The 24,724-nt window shown below is 43.3% G+C and overlaps 1 protein-coding gene across 1 annotated transcript; it reads right to left on the bottom strand.

Annotated features, from left to right (window-relative positions):
• Positions 1 to 11,996: 11,996 nt before the first annotated feature.
• T265_03043 (hypothetical protein) lies at positions 11,997 to 24,000 on the bottom strand (the record flags this gene model as incomplete). Its single annotated transcript, XM_009167432.1, has 4 exons — positions 11,997 to 12,110; positions 22,040 to 22,164; positions 22,250 to 22,352; positions 23,806 to 24,000. The coding sequence occupies 4 exons, from the start codon at positions 23,998 to 24,000 to the stop codon at positions 11,997 to 11,999; spliced, it is 537 nt and encodes a 178-aa protein (XP_009165696.1).
• Between the last annotated feature and the right edge of the window lie 724 nt (positions 24,001 to 24,724).

Raw genomic sequence — 24,724 nt, 5'->3', positions numbered from 1 at the left:
TTACGGTGCACGGTTCCCGAGTTTTCGCCAGGTTTATTCAGCGCTTTTTTCAAGCGCAGTCACATACTAATTTGTAAATTAAAATAAATGTTGTCCTCAATACACTACAAGTAAGGTTGTTGAAGATTCTTCGACAGATCACTACCGGTTTTTCGTTTCTTGGAGGTCATCAGGTAGACGCAGTCTTCGAGCTTCAATCAACCTTCTTGCAACCAAATGGCACGAAATTAGCGAAATACACTCATTGCAAACAAAGAATGTGAGCTGACTGACTGAGGACTAGTTTTCTTGACAGAACACTATGAAGTTAAGGAAAACTCGTTAACAGCCAGCACCACCACCGCCCTCCTTACGGTGCACGGTTCCCGAGTTTTCGCCAGGTTTATTCAGCGCTTTTTTCAACCGCAGTCACATACTAATTTGTAAATTAAAATAAATGTTGTCCTTAATACACTACAAGTAAGGTTGTTGAAGATTCTTCGACAGATCACTACCGGTTTTTCGTTTCTTGGAGGTCATCAGGTAGACGCAGTCTTCGAGCTTCAATCAACCTTCTTGCAACCAAATGGCACGAAATTAGCGAAATACACTCATTTGCAAACAAAGTTGGTTTTGCAGGCGAATCAACTGAAACCGAGGTTAAACTCTCGTTTATGATGTCTTCCTTTTTATTAATTATTAAAATTAACTTTAAATTAAAATTAAACCCAGATATATAGGTTACCAACTGGATTCCAACGGCCTAAACAGTCGATAACGTTCTTAATCTAACTGCTCGTGTTTAAGCTGCTGTACCAGGTAGGTGAGGCAGAAAACACTTTCTCCTCCTGTAGGATGATTGGTCTAGTCTAGGTCCGAGGCGGTGGCACGACAGCGTGTGATTTTTTCACTACTCAGTGGAACAGAGCTATATTCGAATACTCTACCTGGTGTTCAACTTTTCGTTTTAAATCAACCTACTTATAACGTTGATAGTAGCAAATATTAATCGGTCGAATTAATTCGGTCCGAGAAACGGAGCTAGTTATTTGACTACTCAAATCATGCACTCACAGATTTTCACTAAAAAGTTTGGAATAATAATGTAAAAAATACACTGTACTTATGGACTCCCTGGAAACTGGTCCGAATATGGACACGCGTTTAGGGTGCCCCAGTGCAACTGACCAAACTTAGCCCCTCATTCTAGGGCACCTCCGACAAAGTGGTGCTTGTCATATACGGCGCTTTTGATAGGAACAACAGGAGCTCTGTTGATGTTCGACGTCCTAAACCGCACGTAAATATCTTTCAGTGGGTAAATTTAGTTAAAATTAGCAACACACATTTTGTGTTTCTAGCAAATTTACAGAGCAAATTGTTGTGAGCGACTGGAATGAGTCAGATGTGCATGATGTTATCCTGACTACAAGGAAAAATACAGGTATCTCAAAATTTATAACGTAGTAATCATGTAAAAATGCTTTGTGCCGGACGGACCACCACAACCACATCGCCTTCCGGTTGATAGGACTAGGAACTGTGTATACAAAATAAATTGTAACGACTGTACAAAGGTTTATATAGGTCAGACAGCCAAGAAATTGCAGACCAGAATCGGTGAGCATAAGCGTTCCATTAATAGACCACCAAGAAACGAAGATGAATACCAGGCGATAGTCGAAGATTCGGCAATGGCAGGGCATGCACTAGACACTGGGCATAGGATAGATTTAGAAAGTGTGGACATTCTGAGACGGGTTTTGAGATTCACAACACAGCAACTGGTGGCCGAGGCGGTGGAAATCGCCAAGCGTCCCAGCGTAAATAAATTAGAGGGGGTAGAACTTGCAGACGTGTGGAGAGCGGTCTCAGATCAGCCGAGATGTCAGTTATCAGCGAAATGGTCTGGATCTAAAAGTGCAAAATCCAAGTAGAGTAAGATCCAATTAACCACCCCCACCCCCATCCCCAAACCACTTGTCCCGACACCCCTTGACGAACACTGGTGAACGACCCTAAGAGGAATTTTCCGTTAAGGTGTCCTAGACTGAAAAAGCAAGGACGAAAAGTCCGGATTCATCATGAAGAAGAACCCTCCCCCCTGACCAAACTATCGTAAATGTTAGTCATCCGCACTAACCAACAAACAGGAACATCAGACTGAACACCCAGTAATGGTCAAGTAGGCTAATCATAAGAAATCTCACGGATTGGGTGCCTGACTGCTTTAAAACCCAATCAGTATACTTACTTACTCACTTGGCTCGACGAGGCTTTTGTGTCAAAAGCGAAAAGTTGTCCAGCAATAAATCCACCAATTGTTTACCGAACCTCTCTGAAACAACGACTTCCCAGTCGGTCCCAAACATTTTCTAATGTATGGGCCCAACCATATTGCCATCGCCGTCATCGTCAACCTTGATCCTGTATTCGGTGGCAAATTAGTCCTGAGGACATTTTTCCCTAAGTTATTCCGACTACCTTGGACTTTGCTGACAACTTAGGTATCGGATGACAATGTGGGTATAATGGCTCGTAAAAATGTGTATCCGTACCTATATTGCTGATGAGTGAGAAAAGGTTGAACGACTACAACTCTGTTCGGTGATCTAACGAAACGCTGGGCGTTAAAGAAGTAGCAAGAAAAGGATACATTTGAATATCATACAAAGTCTTGATTTTGTGAGATAATTCAAACAAAAAAGAATGAACGAACGGATTATAATTTGAAAATCAAGAAAGCTTTGGTCGTATAAACTTTGGTCAAAAATTGTGTTTCACAAAGGGTGTTAATAAACATAGTGAAGAAAACAATGAAGTGGTTTTACTCTTGAAATTAGCTATTTGAAATGGGATTGATAACGTTGTTGCTAGAATCAAAGTCCGAGGCCGGCAGATCAACGCATCACGACAACTTGATGGTTGTAGTGTGAGGAGATTTGGTGATGTTGAATGGAGATTTTCAAGTGTGTTTTTACTCGTCCTGTCAGTGAGACCATCTTTGCTGAAAAGCCAGTTTTCAAACACTGGCCGGAAGGTGCGAAAATTCTCTGAGTTTCTTGAGATTCTTGGTTTCTTGAGTTTCTTGGTGATTCGCAATAAGGATGAAACGGCTGTACGGTACTTCTCGGCTTTTTAGCATGGACTGGTCAAAACGACACGATGACAGTGCAGTTGACAATATGAAGTATCCAGATATTCTAATGTGTAAAAATGGCTCCCTCGAGGGCTTTATAGTGAAGTTGCTCTTTTGTCACGCTACCGAATCAATTAACAGACTCAGATATTTTTTTAACACGAGTTTAGTTTTTGGGAGTAGTTTGATCTGTTTTTTTTGCAACAATTTTTAGGCTTTCTGTTGAGGTCGAGTATCAGCTATGAGAAATGCAGTGCGGATTCTAAGCTTTAAAACAAGCGATCCAGGAAATTAAAAAAAGACAAGCAACATTGTCCTTCGTTGGGCGATGATCTCGAAAACAGTCTTCGTGGTTCTGAATGACAATAAAGATGACAAGTTTTGAACAGAAAGCTTTCTGATTGCAGGTTTTTTCAATTACTTTTATTTTTGTCTTTTGCCAATCTCCTACTGTTCATATTTCGCAAAAATTCATGATGGATTTCAAAGGGAAATTAGAACTGAGTACGTATACGGAACTGAGTAAGGGTTCTAGATATTTTAATTTGCGAGTTCCCTAAAACACATATTGAAATTATCCACTATGTTTTGATGAGATTACTTTTATTCAGGTCCGCACGTATAAAGTTCTGATTGACTAATAATTGCCATTTGGGTTACTTCCCGTTTACACCCCCTTAGTGCTAATGCTCATTGCAATGCTAATCACACAAGTTTTATTGTCGATTTTATTCCTCCGTGTCTTCGGCAGTAGCACATCCGGCTGAAAGCAAAGCGTGCACGCTCAAGCGCTAGTGCATCAACCGCAGTTGCGTCACGACATTTTGGCATAACCCCCCAGTGCAGGCAATGCCAGATTATTATCTGTGCTAACACAAAGATGGATGTGACTCTATAAAAGAGATGCATCGAATTCTGTACTCAGTTTGTTATCGATTGTGCTTTTGGATCGGAATATTTATTCCGACCATGCCTGTTAAAGCGTGCGGTCTGACCCCAGCGAATCCACTACCGCGAGCTAGTGACGTAGGTGAGAGTGGTGACATTTCAAAATCATCGCAAGACGTCATCGGAGGAATAGGCTCGTACGCACAAGCCACAATCACTGTGGCGTCACAAATATCATAGACATTATTTTAGTCTCCTATACGGTTGACGGTATTTTCAGCAGTCAACGGGAAACCGCCATCCAGAAGTATCGATCGATCCACCAAAGCAAATAAATCTGACCAGCGAATTCATAGAATTAGTTTGACCGGCGCTCCTATTGTTGTGCCCTTAAATCGTCGTTGGGTTGTGGAATTTACAGAAGCTGAATTGGGATCATTCACTCGAGAAGTCTTCCTCCTGTCCTGGCACAATTATTCTGGCTAGGCCTCGCCAAAAAGAAAACAAGGGTTTGTAAATTCGCTCGTAGTAAAGCCCATCAACAGTGCGCTGCGCAATCTTGTCCACATGAACGTCGGACATATGATGTGCTAGATAACAGTGTTGCCTCACTCTAGCAGCAAAAGCTAGTCACATCAGCTAACTATTTGTGTGTTCAGACACAATCATTTTGGTTCAACCAGTGTGTGAGGGTGGAGATTTGCGTGTTCAGACACAATCATTTTGGTGCAACCAGTGTGTGAGGGTGGAACACTTCTCATATCGGATTCCTCAGGCACAAGTCCCCACACGGGCAAGGATATGTATTACCAGTTAGTTCTACTGGGAACAAAATGACACTTGAGTGCTCGCTCTAGTGTGTCCCAACCGGAACACTTATGCCAAGGTGGGCGGAGTGTTCAAATTAGAGTGATGTGGTGCAACCGTAGTCATGGGCAATAGAGAACAAATTCGCTACTTTGGGGCCCGGTTCCGGCTACAAGCAGGTGATTTGTCTAAAGTGGACTTGGTAGTGAACATGTAGGACCTGAGATCATCTAGCCCTCAAGCGGAAATTTCCCCTAAAGAAGGTTTAAGACCGTACTCTGAGACGACTCGAAAATCAATAATACAGAGGCACTAACTGTAAATGCTGATTTTGAATACAACGTAAGAGATGACAGAAGTAGTGCGCACCGATGTTTTCAGTAAAATCATTCGTTGGGGGGCACTGAGTATAGAGACAAATGTCAGTCAGTAGAGCACCTCAGTGTCCATCCGGTCATCTATATTAATCAACCAGGAATCGTGGAGGCAGTGAGCGATCAAATGGCGGGCATTTGTATAAAGTGAAGTGTTCTCAATGAAAAGCGTCTAGCGGTCAAAAACTGGTGTCGCAACTACTGTATTTTGTGAAAGTCTGAGATATTTTGAATCCTAAATTGTTTGGCCGATACAGTGAGGGAATGATACATTTACCATTCTGGCATGGTAATTACAATTCAGGCTACTTCATTGGCAACCTGAAGGCCAGAAAACATCATCCTCTGTAGGATCCGGACTGCATTGAATCTCTCTGAACGATCGGAGCTATTGGACTACAGGCAGTTCATATTCAGTAGGTATTTCGAACAGATGGACGAGGACAGCAGACGCCGTATTTCTAAGTGAACAAATAAATTAAGCAAAAGGTACGATAAATAATAGCGCGTTCTGGAAGCAATAGTCATCAAGTACCAAATTATATACAAACGCACGGATCCGGGCAGTCAGAGAGTGTAAATAGGCCGCATATAGAGATAACGACGCAGGAGACGGTCAGTACGCTCGGGAGGTAAGGATAACTTTCTGGATAACTTTCTGGGTATCGGATGAACTTCGCACAAATTAAATTTACCTGAAGTCTTTAGTTGTCGGTTCGACCAAGCAGCACGCAACACACGATAAATCGGAATGCGCGTTCGGGCTGACACTAGCGGGAAAAATCCAATTCAAACGTCATGGCTAAGAATAAGACTGACGAGAAGTCGGGTTGGCGCGGCGGATAGCGCGCTCGTCTTCTATTGGAAGGGTTCAGAGTTCGATCCCCGATCGACCACCATTTCCGTGGGAGCGGGCAATCAAAAATAGGTAGAATCGATACGAAATTGCAAGGGAAGATGGGAAGGCAACACATTGCTGATGTGAGTAACTATGGGGCAAACAGACTTAAGTGTGAGAAAAACCCGGGGGGCGAGCAGTAAGGAAGCAGAGTGGTGTTCTGGTTTTAAGGCGTGAGCCACGCTACTCGTGAGTAGTCATGCCAAATAGTAAAAATTACGACTGAATGTCGGAACTTAATAATGTCTTGCCAAGGTTTTTCATCTCATTTGGGCGACTATGTTACTGATTTTTTTCAAGCACGAGTTAAATAGCTCTTTCAGGCTAATGGGGAGCATATCTTTTGCGACGGAGCTTATGACGTACACCAAATAGTTTGTTAAACAGGAAGTTTAAAACCTGATAATCGTCAGTTGCCATTTTACTGACAATCGCACAAGTGGAGATAACTGGGCCAGGTTTATAATGCGGAAAAGGATTTTTTAAGACGAAATCCAGTGAGCGAAACGGTCGTGGTTACTTCCACAAAAATGTTTCTTTCGTGGCACTGTGGAATGATTAAAAAAACCCTCATTGTCACGGGTATACATAGAAAGCATTAGGGGCATCAAGTTCACAACTACTGACTATTGTGGAAGCACTGTATTTTCCAATAAGCATTACTGTATAAGATCAATGCTCGAATGTAGAGCACTTTTTGCACATTTAGGCGTAATGTATTATGCAGGTGACTCGTTTTGCAAAGCGTCTGTCGCACTCTGTACACCTGAATTACAAAACGTGAACGACATTTATGAATAGGCTGGGTAAAGTGGAACCTTGCCGCAGGAGGCTAGAGTAAGTGGAAAAACAGCAGAACGGTCCCTTCGAATCGCGACAAGCCAGGCGGACTATAGTGGTTCATCAACGTTTAAACCTTTCCGTGTCCCTCAAGTTGAGGAACAGCTGACGCTAGATCAAGATCAGGATGGTTTATCATCATAGGCGAATCGAAAGTGGTAATGGGGTTGGGTATGTGGCTTCGTCGGTCCATGCGATGCAGAAAACAAACGGAACAGCTGCAAGCACACAAGGCAATTTCAGAGCGCCAGACTTCTCTATTCAGACAAAGCCGTTAAGCTAAATGTCACAGTAAGAAGCCGGAATGTCGTGAAACACTCTTGTGAACACATTTATAAGAGTTTATAACAGTTGGATCAACGAATTTCAGTATGATGGGACCCACTTCAGAACACTGAGTCCTATTCATTTGGGAAACAAAAGAATAAAAAATTTCACAGGATACGCGCAGTTCCGCAACAATTATCATCCGCGAACATTAACACGGAATAGAATGAGTTAAAAGTCATTCTTTGAGAGATATTACCTCGCGAATGCATTTGTCGCAATTTTTTGTCTGATACAAGGCAGTACGAGCCAGTACCTTGCAGAATAAGAAACATATTTGACGATATGGTGGTAGTTCCTTGATGAGTAGGTTTCATTCTTGGAGCGGAGCAAATGGGCAACATAAAAAATGCTTTAGCTAAATGTGCTGCTTAAAAACATCATAAACGAGAGATTCAGCTGAGTTCCCAGTGAGCCTTTCGTCAAAACCAAATTGGCATACAAGTGTGTGTATTTCGCTAATTTTGTGCAATTTGGGTTCAAGTAGAACACAAATATGACAAAAATGCGGGGAATGCGCCCATCTGCTAGGCCTCAAGAAGAGCATAGCCAGTCTTGGGACAGTCTTCAGGACACCTATTGCTTTTAGGTCTGCGATAAGATCGTGCGTGGAGGTGATATCCACTAAGACATTCTGGGGAGAAGTAAGAACAATCAAGTCGGAAATCACCCTAATCATGCCTATACGAAACCTAAGATGAACCAATTCTGACCACTAAGTTAGCCTGAGTAAAGGACGTATCCAGGACTAACAATGGGTGGATACACAAGTATACGTAAATTCTGCAATTTGATCCCTACGATTTGACTTCCAAAAAAAGAACAGTTTGCTACTATAAATTCATTGCACGTAGTTTGGAGCCGAACGAACAAGTGATACTGATCTTTGATCAATTAGGAGTTGAGTTCAAAATAAGGTGATAACCAAGCAGGGCAAACTAACATCAGACGTATGTGTGTGCTGAAACGTATGTGAAGATGCGAATACCGTGTTCAATAAACAGATAAAATAAGTCAACGGTTGAAAAGTAGGGTGAAAAAAAAGAACAGTTTGCTACTATAAATTCATTGCACGTAGTTTGGAGCCGAACGAACAAGTGATACTGATCTTTGATCAATTAGGAGTTGAGTTCAAAATAAGGTGATAACCAAGCAGGGCAAACTAACATCAGACGTATGTGTGTGCTGAAACGTATGTGAAGATGCGAATACCGTGTTCAATAAACAGATAAAATAAGTCAACGGTTGAAAAGTAGGGTGAATCCCAAAAGCCTATGTAGTCCTTTATCTGCCTGATGATTTAGTACAAGCTACGTTTTAAGTTTTAAATCCACCTAGAAAGTCTTACGCTTGCGTCTGTCCCGACGGCATCACAAAAATATCTCTCCTTCCTTAATCCACAAAAGTTAGGCAGGAACGAAGCCTATTCGGTACCCGAGTGGTTTAAAAACACGGAAAAGTTTCCAGAAAATAAAATTAGATTTTTATAAATATCTTTCAATAATAAAGAGCATGATCACAGACGAAAAACTGAGTGCAAGGGATGAAAGTGAAAAACGCACAACAGAATATGACAAAGGGAAGAAGCGTTTTATTCGAAGTCTAACCACCAAGAGTTCCAGTCTGACAAGATGAATCCCGACGTAGGTAAGCATGTTTAGTATGGAAACAAGCGTGTAAAGACCGAAAGTCAAGGAAGGGACGGACAATGGTGAATACTCTTCAAGGTGCGGTAAGTGGTAGCACAATGATTCGCACATCAGACACAAAGTGTCCGTCATGCTGGGCCTGGTGTGAGATTCAGTGGCAAAATTGTACACTCGACGCATAAAAGTGTGGTAAGTACGGAAGTAGCCCACAATGGCAAGCAGACACAAGTCACTGACTGTTACCTTTTTGGAAGCCCTGATCCAACAGCAGCCTTGGCGGATTGAGAAAGGCAGATCCCTCCATAAGAAATGATCACCAGCTAGTGGACCAAACAGCCGACATTACAACCGATTGCACATAGGGCTGAGATTATAGTGAGGGAATATTCATACTTCTGCTTCTTTTCATTCCAAACAGTCACTCCGCGCCAATCTCAAACTATGCTAAAGTCTATCACAGCTGCTCGACGCTCTCTAACATCAATTAGTACAGGCTTCATGAAGGAAGTCAAGGTAGGTGCTCTCAACTCCTCGAGAATCGTGTACCCAAGGCGACGGAGATGTTTTTCGACTCCACTTGCAACCCGATTATAAAGAGCACATTTGGCATCATGCGCGACCTAGTAGGACTGCCAAACATACAGCAAAATCTCTGGTTAGTCACAGTTTCCACGACAGAAAATCATCTGGCCACCGTGTCCATACCGAGCTCCTCTAACTCTGGTCTTAAGCAGATTTCATAGGAGCTGGATACCGCAGATAAATATTCGAGGAAACACCCGTTCTGGAAATACGAGCCGTCGATTAGAAAGAGGCGAAGCGACCAAATCTCGTAAACCACTGCCGTCAATGTTGTTGTGCAGCCAGAGTTCTTCCTTGGTGTCTAAACATGCACCATGGACTCGGATCGGAAGGCTGAGATTCAGAACAATCTTGCCAAATTCGGAGTCGTTGACCACATTGCGTTGTACTCGGCACTGGGTGGAAAAGAGTTTTTCCACACACGCTCTCCACTGCATCGGGATGGTTACACTCAGACTTAGGGTACCAAGTCCCCTATGTTGTGTCCTTCGGTAGACGTAGGCAGCAACGAATATATTGCCTGATGAAGTTGTTCAACCTTTTGAGCGTGTTTTGTTGAACTTGGTCGAGCAACTGCGAATATGTTAGCCTCGGTATCAGGTAGTTTCTCGTGATCTCCATTCTTTGATGCGGCTTCAACGGGGCATGCTTCACCTCATCGAGTAGTGTGAGCAGGTGCTGTCGGTGGTTAAAGACTTCTTTCCCCTTGAAAGTAAATGGGATGCCCAAATATGTTACGGTGTCTGTCGGACCCAGAGGAGTGATGCGTTCCTCGGCGAAGCGAAATTGTTCGACTGAGACTGCTGTTGCCCAATGTTTCCTGTCCCCACAAATAACCATCGCTTTAGTCTTTCGGGCATTTATTTTCATACCGGCTCTTCCCAACTCAACCACAGCAGGTTCAAGCCTGACTTTTCGCAGACACAACCCACTCATCAGGAAGACAAAACATCTACTAGGGTGTTATGGAACAGGTATCCCAGTTGCTGTATCGACAATCCAAGAACCTCATCCATGACCCTGATGAACAACCATGGAGAGAGTGGGCCTCCTTGCCTCACACCTCTGTGGCAGTGAACCTCGGAGTTGGGGAAAACTGCTACAGCTTTCTCATAGGACTGTGTGATGTATCGAACTAGAGGTAATGGTGCTCTAAACGCCTCTGCAGATCTGATGATTGTGTCACGCGAAACCGAATCAAACGATTTCGAGTATCAGCAAACGCCAAGCTGACGTTAGACGCAGTCGCTGAAGAGTGACGGAGCGAAACATTTAAGAGCAACGTAGCTTCCAAACAACTGTCTCGATGTATAAATGCAAACTGGAATGAGGGCGGTTGAGATTTATGAATTCAGCGATCAAAAAGCACCTTATGAAAGCACTGGACAAGAATGGATGACATGGAGATCGGTCTCAGTTGATCGGATGAATACGGATTTGAGACTTTCGAAACTAGGGTAATAAGGATACGACACAGATGTGGGGGAAAACCCTCATATAGTAAGAGCACGTTGATATACCCAGTGGACGCGCTTGCATTGAACTGACGGGGCATCCTGGGTGTGAGCTTGCCAAGACATGGGGACGAATTGCCCATTAAACGGATCGTACGGCAGACTTCTGCAATTGACCCGATGAAGCTCCAACCGCATGGTACTACTACGCGACTTTGCTGGCAATCCACACGTTTCACAGCTGGCAGCACCTCTTTCCAATACCGCTCGGTGTCCGGGGGTAGGCCGCAGTTATCTTTCCATAGATCCTTCCATGAGCCATCGAGCACAGCAGACGCAGCATCGTTCCGTCTTTGATGGTATAGGGTCTGGATGGCGACGTAGTTGGCCCGGTAGATCTGCTTTCGGTTGACAGGCATCCGGTGGACTAGCTGACGACGACGTCATGATGCAGTTTTCCAGATGTGTGGGAATGTCCTGGGGGCGAGAAGGTCCAGAAGCGACAGAACTTGCTTCAGCATCATGACGCCAGAATGCAACCCTCGAGCCAATACCAGAAGGTCAACACTAGCAAGTAAACTGTGAGCATGGGATTCCAATTGTGACATGGCGTAATCTACGACTCGTTTAAACCAGACGCTACAGTCATCGGCTTCTGACGATCAGACTGCCATTTGACAGATAGTTTGGTCAGCGCCACCAGATGATGATTTGTCCTGTTGTACTTGCCAGTTAACTACCTGTAACCTGGTTTTGATGTTGATGGCCGATCGACCAGGAAAATGCTGCTCCATTCTCGCGAACAGCGCGGTTTGTGTGTCACAGGACGGGTATAAATTGTTAGCCAGGCACAAGGGTGATTGCGACTCTCGTGGGGACCAGCGGGCACCGGAATACTTCACTCGGCCAAGCTTATCTGCATTATGCTGGGTGGGGTGTGCATGCCGGCGATGTTGACTCAGACCAACATTCATCGGAAAAAGCGGGAACAGTCAACGCAAGCCGATTGGGCGACCATGTTCGTGCCAACACTATCATTGCCGCGAATTCGATGGTGGACTACCAAGCCAGCTTTCGATTTGCAGCACTTGCCACATTCCTCACACGTGAGCCCCACCAGTCTCTCTTGTGTACTGGTTGGAACTGGTGCGGAGGCGCCAGATGATACATTGCCTAAATTAACCAGCATATCGATACCAAACAGGGTGGTTGGCCCTGTCTGAAGATGCTGAACACTTAGTTCACCTAGAGTGACGTCCAGGCTACCCGGTCGACACCACGAGGAGGTGGTTCAGCTCGCCTCATTTTTATCTGTCATTATGTGTACAAAGTTTACCACATCTTTAGGCGTTGGATTTGGAACACAAGTCGGAACACTCAAGTAGAAAAGTGTGGTTAAAAAGCTTGGCCACACAAGGCTCTTTTTACTCAGTCGAACGACTCAGGTGTACGTAGAGAGAACGTTCTGATAACCATTTGTTTTGTTTTCTTAATGGCCAGGGAGATCGGTAAATAAACCTTTTAACTGCCCCACAGCAGTCTGTTTTTGCTAACCAAACTGACAACTGATTGCACCTATAATCGCATCTTTAAGCAAATTTTAAATTGGGAGTAAATTTCAATAGCTCCTTGATTTCGATTCACTTCATTTTTACTTCACATGGAATAATATAGTCACCTCACTTGTACTCGCTTATCAGTCTTAACAGAACTGTCCTGTTGCGGTCTGAGTTTACAGTTGGTGATTTTGACAGACATCGACAGAATACATGGTTTCGGGTTTCCTGATAGGTAAATTTCATTTTGGTACAATCGAGTCTGAGTGTGCATCAGGGAGAATGTCCCAGTTGATGTTTTGAGCCTTTTCTATTAAAACTAAAACTGCATATACTTTAATGTGAATTCCAGTGAATTCCATCTGAATCTCTCATCAGCTGAAACACACAGGCCTCTTCAGGACTTCGGTGAGAAATATTAAGGATGTCCAAGCATTCCTGTTGAATCAACACTCCTTTCAGGGTAAAGGATAACTGACAGGCAGGATGTCCAAGCATTCCTGTTGAATCAACACTACCTTCAAGGTACAGGATAATCTGACAGGCATCTACCGGTCTAATCCTTCTTGGAGCTCATCAGATTGGCGTCGTTCTGGAGCTTCCATCAACAGTAACTTGTGTAAAGTGGCGAAATAGACTTATTTACAAATCATCTTCGTAAAAATATCATCGGCAGGTAATTTAGTTAAGCATCTCCTTAAAATCGGTGCGATTAGCAAATAAATATATTTCACCACCTATGTGGCAGTCGGTTTTTTGTAGAACACGAGGCTGCTGAGAACTTGGGAACTGCGTCTACTCAATTTGAGTCAGAAAGAGCGAAACCGGTGGTAGGCGGTCGAAGAATTCTCACCAAACTGTTGCTATCTTGGCCAGCTGCTTTCCCAACTTTTCCCTCCCAGTGTCATACACATCCTGCTTATCGGCATTTATTCTTCGGCAGCAGGATTCCGACCAGTTTTGTCAACCATGGAAATTTCCCGATCTTAGTACCCAAACAAAAACAGGATAGACCGGTCACCTGTTCGCGGCTTCACAGTAGCACTGGTAGGATGTTTTGTCAATGCGTGCACACCTTGTCACACCAGCATCTCAGCTTGACAGTTTTTGTCCCAACATCCTAACAGATGATTCGGGGCACCATCTGACTCTCCCTTCCACCACCCCGTTGGCTGGCACGTGCAACACTGTTGCGCGTTCGGTACATGTGGATGCGTCAAGTACGGAAATAGTTCGCTCATCTCGAAAATTTCCAAGCAGTTCATGTGAACTTGGGCCATAAAGCATGTAAGTGTGTGCACACACGAAAATTCCATACAGTTCATCACCGAACGCATCGCCATCAAAGATTGATGCCCTCAAAACGATGTATGTAAAACACTGTACTGAAGTACGACAGTTGCGTTAAATTGTCCCTTTTGGAGCTGTCAACACTGAACATAGGTGAACCAGAAGCTAACTGCAATTGATAGACGGCGGCACCTGTGTGTGTGCATGTGTATGTCTGTTCTTATACGTGCTTGGGACTTGAGATACGATCAAGCACACACTCACATCGTGTTCGGATGCACAAATCTTGCCCCAAGGAAAAAGCCGTCTCACTCCCGTATTTCACTGCAGATATAACAAAGACAACAACACCGAAGGGTGAAACTGCACACAGGCAGTATAACAGGTGGCGCAATTCATCAATTGGTCCCGCCGTTTCACAAACTGTCAAAATTCGCCAGGGTCATCTCCGTCCGATAGAAGCAAGCTTGTGCTTCTGATGTACGTGTCCCATTGGACCATTGTCAAGCACGCACACTCAAGTTTGGGAGTGTAGTCTCGTACGTTGTTCACACATTGTTTGGCAGAGAGTGCATTCGTGCTATGCATATTGTTGTCGCCCAACCAGCGTCATTCGAAGCCACATGCAAGCCATTTATCCTCACCGCTCACTGACTTGTGTCATCCTCGGTAGGCTGTAGTCCTACGAATTTGTTCCAAGAACAGGGTCTATTGTGATTTCTATGTTTCTACGTTTTGTTGACAAAAACTGAGGAAGAAATAGGAGGGGAAATGGATGAAGAAGGACAGCACGGGGTAATAGGTTCATACGCGAGGACAAGTTACAAGTTCTGAGCAACGATTTATGGGCCTATAGGGAACAAACAAAATGTTTGACTGGCTAAACGAGCACCAGAATTGTACTAGGAGTAGCAGTACATAAAAATCTATGTAGTTGATTTACAGGCTTGCTGTATTTATGGGTTCATGGTTAGTTTGTTGTCTCTTTTGTTCTGTGCGGCGTCCGCGGCGGCGTAGCTTCATTTTGTTTGCACCTCAGTTGTCACGAGGGCAGCGTGCCATAAGAATTATTTCCAACATGTACATGCACACATGTACACCTCCTACTTCTTGGGCATGCGAACAGAAACGCATGAGCGCCTGCTTGTTGGAATGAAAATTGCGTGCACGCGAAGTGCAGCTGATCCGGCTTTGAACGTAACCCAAATGAAATGCAAGAAAAAAAACGAAACGAGTATAAGCACACAAGGGTAGCCTACTTGAACACCTTCAACTATCTAGGTAGGTAGCCAAATACATCTTACAGACAGTTTCATCAAATTTTGGGTTTTCTGTAGTACGAGGGGGAGCCACATACTCATGTCGAATATTCAGACTCAAATAAGCATCTGTGAGGTTACAAATAAAAACGATGCTTGCTTAACAACGCACTTTAGCCGGATATTCAAAACTATCCAACTGATATCATTGCCTTGTAAATTTGAGATGAACTACAGGTTCTTTTTTATTGATCAGGTAGTAATGTCTGTTGGAAATTTTCACCGTGACATCTGTGCAGAAGAAAGACTGTTACTCGGATAAGGAAAAGGTATTTTCTGAATAAATTTGAATATGGTTAATAGGATAAACCTTGGTTTTCCCCTCTAAAATGTGGTCCGTATGGGAATATGGTACGGATGTCTTGAAAACTCAAAAGTGATCTTGAACCTATGTAACACAAAGTCTGGGAATACAATCACTTCACTCGATACACGAGCAGGTTTAGTGAAGTTCAGGCTGGAAGACTTAGTTTGTCAGGAAAGTTCTCTACAAGCTTTAGTCCTCGCAGATTTGACGACGGAGCACTTTGTCCTGGAACTTTGCATTCATGGATGAGACATTTTATGGAGATTCGCCCTGGTACAATTTACCGCCGAGACACCTGTTTCAAGGACAGTGTATTCCAAGCTAGTTCGTCCAGGGCTAATTCATTTAGAGACTGTAACGTGTACTGGCTTTTGGCTTGTAATTTTACCGTGACGCGTACAACGATCATTTACTGAAAACAGAGATTCGAGGAAAGTTCCAAACTCAGTGCATGGTATTCATGGTCCCACATATAGATAACGGTTCCTTCCTGAAAATAAGCAGATTGCATAACCTTGATCTCAATGCGTGAAGCAAAGTCCAAGTACGAAATAAATTTGATGTTGGCTGGAGATTCAACAGGAGCTTTTTTATAGGACAGAAATGTGGTGAAATTCTCGCGGCCGCATAGCTTGATGAATCCACTCACAATGATCACCATTCAAGAGGGAATCCTTAAATAATAGTACGGCCTTCGGCAGCAACCTGTCTCCGTGTCATTTGGAGCAAATGCACCATACATTATGGCTCCCTAACGGTGACCGAATAATGCAGATTTCCAATGCGGTTTCTGGCTGGCTTCACCGACCCAGCGTAGTTACCCACTGCACTCATCACAGTGAGTGGTGTGGTGCCTTGTGATACTTCGTGGTGAGAACGTTCTGGCTGGCTAGTCACTAATTGGGCGGTTGTCGCTCACCTTTTTCGACCTGCTTAATGAGTCATCAATGAATTTTTCTGGACTGTTTAACCATTGATCAAACCATCTGGTTGTATATGAGATAACGGTCCTTGGACTTCTTCTTAACGGACAGAGGCTCAACCACTCGTCGGTTTGGAATTTCTGGTAGGATTCAGGGCTTAATCCTGAATTTGGCATGCTGTTCGTCTTTCATGGTGGAGGCTCTCAATAATCGATGTATTCACACTGCATGCCACAAGACTGTCATCTTCTAATCATGGTTGGCGTGTGTCAATCAACGCTATCGATCTTTCACACTCTCGCACAATGAAGGAGATTCTCACATCGATGTTTGAGCGGTTCTAAGGGATAATGATAGAGTAACATCGCGCAGGATTTGGTGTCGGTTTAAACTCCGGTCGACAGAAGTTCCACGGCCTGAAAATGCCCCCTTACGTAACTATTACGTAAGAAATACAGCCCCAAAGTATAGCTGGCAGACTTAATTAGCTAATATAAGATAATTCATTTAGGATCTTTGCAAAAGCCTCCTAATATTGGTACCTCGCTCTCTGTCTGTTTCCAACAGGGCGGGCGGTGCTTGTTTTTCCGTAAACAAGGGTGGAGCCTTCGTTCAGAAGGGTAGACTTATGTCAAATATGTGGCCAAGAAAACCGACATTCGATCAGAATGTGTCAAGACGACCATCATGAATCAATTACAGTGCGCAACTATGAAGTTTTCGATAACTAAATTGGGCATACAGTTACGGGAGTCTGAGTAATTTTTGATTTTCTGTGCTCAAAATAAGCTGTTGGACAATCATTGCCCGGCAGTGATGTGACTTCCTTTCTCGTTGGCTTTACTTCATATGAATTTAATTCCTTAAAACTCTTTACCCGCACGATTCTGTGGCTTCCTTTTCATCGATTAATGTTACTTGTTCTACCTCCGAGTTGTCAACAATTCACCGTCTTCCATTTAAGACCTTTGATCCACTTACTCCTGTATCATCATCGCTTTCGAAGCTTTAAAGCCACACGCCTTCAAGTATCCAGCTTTCTCGCCTGCGATAAACCGCTAGATTTGACTGTGATGGGCCATATGGCCAACACCAGTAGAAAGGTTTGTCAAGTTGAGCATATGGACATGATTTGAGGCGTTTGCATCCATCCTTTCTGTGAATGGATTACCATGCTGACTCTGCTGAGAGGAAACACTAGTGGCACAGAACAGACTGTAACGATCGGCTGGAATTAACAAGTACAACTCAGTGCAAAGGCTTATCAATCGGTACAGTTCTGGATCTCGATGTGAACAGCAAAAACCTGTGCTAATCGTTAACTAGCTTCTGACGTTAAACCTCTCAGATCCCTTTAAGCGGGTTTGTGGTTGATTTCGATGCTCGCAAGTGATGAATTTTTGGTTAGGGCACCAGGTACTTGTTCAGTTCATTACGGAAGTTGAACTCCAGGTCACTCCAACCGTCGGTTATTTCAAGCAGACATTTGTGATTCTAGGGGTCAGTCGTTGTGTATAAAAAGCCTGGTTTTATTCAGTGCTACCAACTCATCACATGTGTTGGTTAGCGCCAGCTAGCTACACCTGACTCTGCTGCTTCCGGTTGTAAATTGCTATCTGAGTTCTGATGGTCCGGAAAAGTCGGGCGATTTTAAACCTTAATTGGATTTGCTCGGAAGACAGCTGATCACACACCCCTCTTCATCCGAGTTAGGTTAACACAACAACTTGCTTTGCAACAAAGCAAGCTGCATTACCCACGTGTCCAAATGAATATGGGTTGCCACTCATTAAACTGGGAGATCACAGGTTCGAAACTCTGTGGAGCTTCGTGAGACACATTGCTGACAATTCCAAATGAAACAGCTGAAGAGTGCTTCTCGACTTTTCACCGTAGACTGACCTTATTTACAGGACAAATTTCAATTACCAATGTAAAAAACATCACACCAACAGGTGACTGAGTTACAGTTTGCCTTGCTTTAATCTAAAAATTCGACCACCGGAAGGGAATTTCCTCTTCACTTTTGTGACCTTCTATGAAAGTGACCCTCGCTGAGCTACTGGAGCACTTAAGTTGTCTGTGCTGACAACGTGGGCTAAGTCTCATTTCACCCTTGACCCCAGGGTTTAACGTAATTCTTTTCAGAAATAGCCAATATAACCTTGCATTTCAAAATCCCCCCACCACACTTCGCAAAGTGTTGCATACGCAGTTAACATGAAGCTAAACAGGCCTAAATACATACGGGAACAAAACACTAAGAGGTCAAAACACCGAAAAATCTTACAACAATCCCGTATTTTTACACTTGTCACCACCCAATACATTGTAGACTTCACGACGTTCTGATGATAGATAGATGATAGATGGTAGATAAAATAGGAACAGCCAGCAAAACAGCGAAAATTGGGCTGAAAATCACTCTAATGCAACGTCATACCATCGGCCCCGCCTGAAATGAAGTGAAGATGTATAGGTTGATGGATGACTTATTTGACTTGGCGAACGTCCTGGAGAAATCGTGTTGAACTCTCCGTTTTTCGCTGTGCATATCCGATTTAATTGTTGATTTTGCATTCTTTAGTGTTCATTGCTCACCCGAACGGGCACCGATGACTTCCCCTCGATAGATGACGAAACGTTTGAGGCTAACTTGCAAGCTCGGCGAACTGATCAGTAGTCACTTGACTGGGTGACAGCGGACACATCAGAGCCACCAATATTCCGGCACTATAACACTATTCACATTGTGCTCACTAAATTGGGACTGCAAAACCTCAATTCTTCACTCCTAGTGGTCGTTTAGCACGTTCATTTTCAGTTATGATCTACGGATTATAAATATCAGTGATAATATCCCACCGGCACTTTGGTGGACACTGCCGCTAACAACGTTTGCAGTCGTAAACTGGGTTTAGCATCGAACGAATCAAACTGATATATCAATAAAATCAAAGTATCAAACTAACCAGTGGACACAGAAACACCAAGTGTTACAATGGAGTGATGTGGTTAGTCATTCATCTTCGATATGAGATGATGCAAACTGAGAAGAGGACAATCGAGAGGAGGGAAGAAGCTATTAAAAACAGAAAGAATTGGGTTAACCAGTCGATTGAAAGAAACGCTTACCACAACGCAAAAAAAATCACAAGCGGATCAATATTTTTACGGAAACACTGTCTTACAGCTAGATAGCCGCGCCAAGGGATGAGGATCATCAAATGTTACATGAAATCAAGCAGATAGGAAACACCCGTCTACTGTCGGTGTCTTCTCTTATGGTGACAAAACAATTGCAAGTTAGTTGCCAAGCTCGGTGAACAGATCAGCATTCAATGGGTTAATTGCCATAATCATCATCATAATCATTGCCATTTTCGTCACTGTTGACATCCTTATGATACTCTCATGAGTATCCTCTTCGCCATGATCATCACCATGCATATTGCCGTCATCACCGCCAACATCATTACTGATGTAATGGTGATTATTGCTTATCCATCGTACCTTGATTAATTTTCCCAACAATCAGCTGATTTAATCAAAACCTGGGTTCGAATGATAGTCTGCAGTCGAAAATGGGCATTACAACATGTACGTCACTGTTAACTTATTTGATATAGATTTGCGTTTGCAGACGGTTTGGTGGAAAGTAGACTTAAACTGCAAAACAGAAACAGGAGCAGAAGTTTTGTAAACACATTAAAAATGAAATTCATTTGAGAAACTTTCTCGGGAAATGAACCTGGGGGCTGTTGAAGGTGTCACTGTGGTTGCCTTGGCAACGGAGAAAAGAAGGAATGAAAACTGATCGATAAAAGAAAAAATGCGCTGGGAAGTGGCCTAGGGATATAGATTCGTGCTGTTTGGCTGCCACGCGGTACTGTGCATTGCACTGTTGTTAGCTTGTTGGCTTGTTGCAGGAATTAGTTTTAACATGCCGATGAGCCAAGACGATGTAATTGATCTTCATACTCGGGGGTTACCTATTCACACCGAGATGCAACATTCACATGGTCAAAAAGTGCAACGTATCAATGATTCGCACCAAATGTCGAAAATGATCTGACAGTCCCCAGACTGCGACTATTCAACTCAAAAATAGGAAATTCGACTCAAACTTACACAGCCCCAGATACATACCGAAAACCAATTTACTTTGATCCTGACGATCGTTGGTTGAAGGCTGTGATAATGATCAAGCCCTCACTGAGGTAACCGAATGACTTCATCGTTGAAGGATACATTAAATAGGCGTTCAGCTGCAACACTTTCTGCCGCTACCTGAGAGAAGCATGATGGCTGAGATACTGACAGGTTGCCCAAGCCAAGGCAGGAACATTTGAGTTGCTGTGGTTTGGTCTCAAACGACGGACCTTCAGGTCAGTAAGTCCGCAACCTAACCATTGGGCTATCTCGAGCTCACTGGCGCAAGTTTTTGTTCGGTCTGTCCAACTGCCTTTCCCTTGGGTAGCTTAATTCTTACTTTATGAAAAATTGGCAGACACCAGTTCCAATGTTCATTATGTTTTGTGAGCCATTTCATTGCTACGAGTTGACAAAAGGGTCATATCAGTCAAGCAGTTCGTGAGGAGGAACTGTCTCTTTATTTTGGAACCCTGAACGAAATAGACGACTGACACTAAAATAGAGCTATGAATGAAAAGCGGAGATACCACATACCATTTGGATAGAGGGAAGGCCAACAACAGCGTCTTGAAAATCTCACTTGTTGTTAATTAAAAGGGATCGCAGCTACATTCAGGAAATAAAAACGGATATTGATACCAGTCGTGAGATAGATGCACTGAACTCAAAACTAGTCCCCGTCGTTCTAGTAAAAACGTCAGCCATGAGCAGCGGTTGCTTGTCCCACTTCATTTACAGTAGTTCTTAATAACATTTCCTTGTGAGGGAAAGGAGATACGAGAAACTTGATTCTACTTTAGATGGTAAAGAGGAAACGGTGAAAATTCATTCAGTGATGGGAACAATGTGATCAAAACTGCAAGCGACTGATCGAAATACTTCTATGAAAGGTTTTGTTACGAAGGTCCGTCCGGTACTGATAGTTGTAAACTACTAACTTTACGTGGTTTTATCCCGTTTTTCTTATTAAAATGCTGTCAACCTTCGGTGCACACTTTTGCAGAAGATCTCCCCTAGTGATTTTTCTTTACACTAGGAAGCTATCAACACCTGATACAAGCTTCCTAGTATCGACCAAGAAGGACCTGTCACAAGAACTGGAATACTCGGCTTAGACATAAGTTGCACTTGTGCACGTGCGATATACAGAATCAGTACTTTCCCACAAAAACAGTTCCACAAGAAAATATTTGGGAATTTGCAGGGATTTACCAAGTTTCGCGTTTTTTCCAGCAAAAACCACTGTACCTAATGGTGGTAAGGTAGACATCTTGAATTCTGCGTCGTTTGAAAAATGAACTAACTTTGTACGAATAGCCTTTGTCTCTGGTCGTACCGAGCTTTACTACCCTACAGCCTTCTCAGCAAAAAGTGTCAGTCTACATTTAATCACATCTTGGTTGTAGAGCTTCAGCGTGTTGGGTCTTCTGTTGGGTCTCTTCTGCTAAGGTTATTTGTTGAAGAGTCTCATGAACTGCTTTAATTCTATTAATTTATCGGGATTTCCACAAGTGAACAGTTTATATCAGTTGTCGTGCAACGCCTAGTTTACTAATGCAGAATAGTGGAGGAGCATTGTATGATTCTTTCGTGTTTGTCGTAAGTTATCAGCGATGTGTATCTCGCGAAAACAATCGTTGAGCTGTAATACCCTTTTGGTGCCTAACTGCCATGCCACTGGAAGGAAGCATGAGGGCTAGGATACTGCCAGGTTGCCCAAGCCTAGACACGGGAGATCAAGGGGCGGAGGTCGGGTTCGAACCCCGGGCCTCTCGCCTAGTAAATTCGCACTCTAACCACTTGGACCATCTCGCGAACTTCCAGAGAAATTCGAAGTGATGGCCTCCTGGCTTTTGGTTGAAGGCCTGGTCGACAGTTTGATTGAACCTTACGTAGGCAGCATAAATTGTTACTCATTCTTCAGTTACGCGTTTCATATCATGTGGCTAAGTTTTACCCACCATCGAACAATATTATGTTTATGTAAATGGTTTTGCGATTTGTACAAATAACTTTTAGTCCCCGAGTTGGCTGTATTTGAAATTGAAAGCAGGTAACCATTCAAAATAACCCATTTAGATGGAGTCATTCTTTGAAATAAAACAGTTTGATTGCTTTTGGCTACGTGCTCAGATTGTGGGGTCAATGAAGGACTATTTATCCGACATCCTCTCCGAAAAGCTTTAGTGCCATGTGTTGCATTCATCGACAAATATGGTTGATTTGGGTTTTACATTTGAAGTCTCAGCTTCCAACTTCAGCCACATCAAGATGTCATATGTCGACTGGTTCCTCGATGGTTCATAGATTGGAAGCTTTACTTGGGAAACTTCCTTGAGTTCCTTCAGATGCGCATTGCTAATTATTCCCGATAAGGCTTAGATCAACTTCACGCAGAGAATTAAACCTCGATTGGAAATTTCCGAAGCTTCTCACGCTACTAATGTTGATTCGTTTTTTTTAAAAAAAGACGAGTGCTACTGTATCAACACCGGCTTAGAGTAAGATATGTCCAGCTTGTCACACTTTATAAGATACCCCATTGGACCTTTGGGGCATCATTGTTTAACGGAAATCTAAGATACTATCTTCTAAGGCTCACTGACATTGGGGGATCACAAGTTCCAATATTCTAATCTATGCAAATCATGTGCACACTCTCCTCCGTGATCAAATACAGTCAGCAGTGTGAGAATTTGCATACTGACATAAAGTACACAGGCTTATAGTGTCTCACCAGCAGTGAGAGGAAGACAAAGGTTTTTAGATAGTTGAACTAGCTTGTCTGAGGACAGAGGGAGTAATTGGAGAGTGCTTTGTATGAGCAGCGACGAAGCACAGTTAATGGAAGAAAACAATGCTCGGCTTCGGCATTTTGGGGACAATCAGTCATTCAACCACATGCTGACTGTCAGTGATTCTGCACGTGCAGCTCTCGTTCGTGTCCAGATGAAGTAAAGTTGATACGAAGACTGATCTGTAGTTAAGTGATCATTGAACCCATCAAATATGATAACCAAAAGGTTCCTTTACCAAACATTTCTTGGTTTTCAATTCAATTTGCCCTACCAGCTATAAACTGTGCACCATAGACACATTGGTTCCAGTTACTGGAGCCTCGATCATCGGGAAAGGGGAGAGTGTGAGATATACAGCCAAGCCTTGTTAAGTTTGGAAACTGAATAGCTGGGTATTGAAGGGGATAGCTTTGATGCACGAGCGTCACTGACTACACTGTCAGGCCATCTCTGCCACAGTCATTAACTACTGGTGAATGGAGTCACGGGTTCCCCATTTAGGAAGGCGCTAGTTGCTGACCCGTCTAAGTTTATTGGTTACTGTTTTCATACTTCGTTTCCAGGTCATACACTGTCCACTACTCGGTCGCTTCCACTCAGCACAGAGCTGTGAGGCAGATGCTTTTAATTCGAATCTACTGAAAACCTTCAATGACCGTAACAAAAGGCACCAGCTATGAGCTTCCGTGGGAAGTACACAGTTGATACCAAGCATGGGAAGAGAGCAATCGATTTTATGAGCACCCCGGTTTTCAGTGGGTAGTTAACGTCTATCCATGTGGTGATGCTGCATGTCAACTTATAAATTAAATAGTGATGAAGGGGCCAAAGTTGTTGTTGGATAAGATCCCTCCTGGATATTGGCACCTAAACAGCAGCTCCAACTTCGTGCTACCTATGGGTCGCTTGATAAACCAAGGCTGGAACAAACTCAGTATACCCTTGCCATTGTAGGAGGGAATGTCTTGCGTTGCTACACATTATGTCAAACTTCAAAAGTAAAATCTGCTAAGGGAAGAAAATTTCCGAAGAATTACTAATCAATAATATAATGAACGTCTTAGGATATTAGCCCTGCTCATTTCGGTTTACGGGTGGTCACGAGAGTACCCACTACAAATGAATATGGCCAACAGAAGACTACCCACTGTACAGGATCTCTCAAACGACGAATGTCAGGAGTTTATATCTTACGTTAGAAGTATTGCTACAAAACAGGCTGATAAGAAAACATTCAAATTAAACAAAACCTTGGGTGAGGAAAAAAAAACTGCTCCAACTTTTTTATCGATGAAACGCTTTTGGAGAGCCTATCACTAGGGCCAAAATTCTGCTACCCGAGCCGTAGAAATGACAAATTAGCAATCGAGGTGCAATTCGAGAACCTATTTGACCAGACTTCTGGCCTGTTCCCGACCCCAATGGACAACTTAGACCGC

The sequence above is a fragment of the Opisthorchis viverrini genome (genome assembly GCF_000715545.1).
Source record: "Opisthorchis viverrini unplaced genomic scaffold opera_v5_41, whole genome shotgun sequence".
Taxonomy (NCBI): Eukaryota; Metazoa; Platyhelminthes; class Trematoda; order Opisthorchiida; family Opisthorchiidae; genus Opisthorchis; species Opisthorchis viverrini.
The sequence above is the reverse complement of the archived record's forward strand: the minus strand, read 5'-3'. Positions and strand labels throughout refer to the sequence as shown.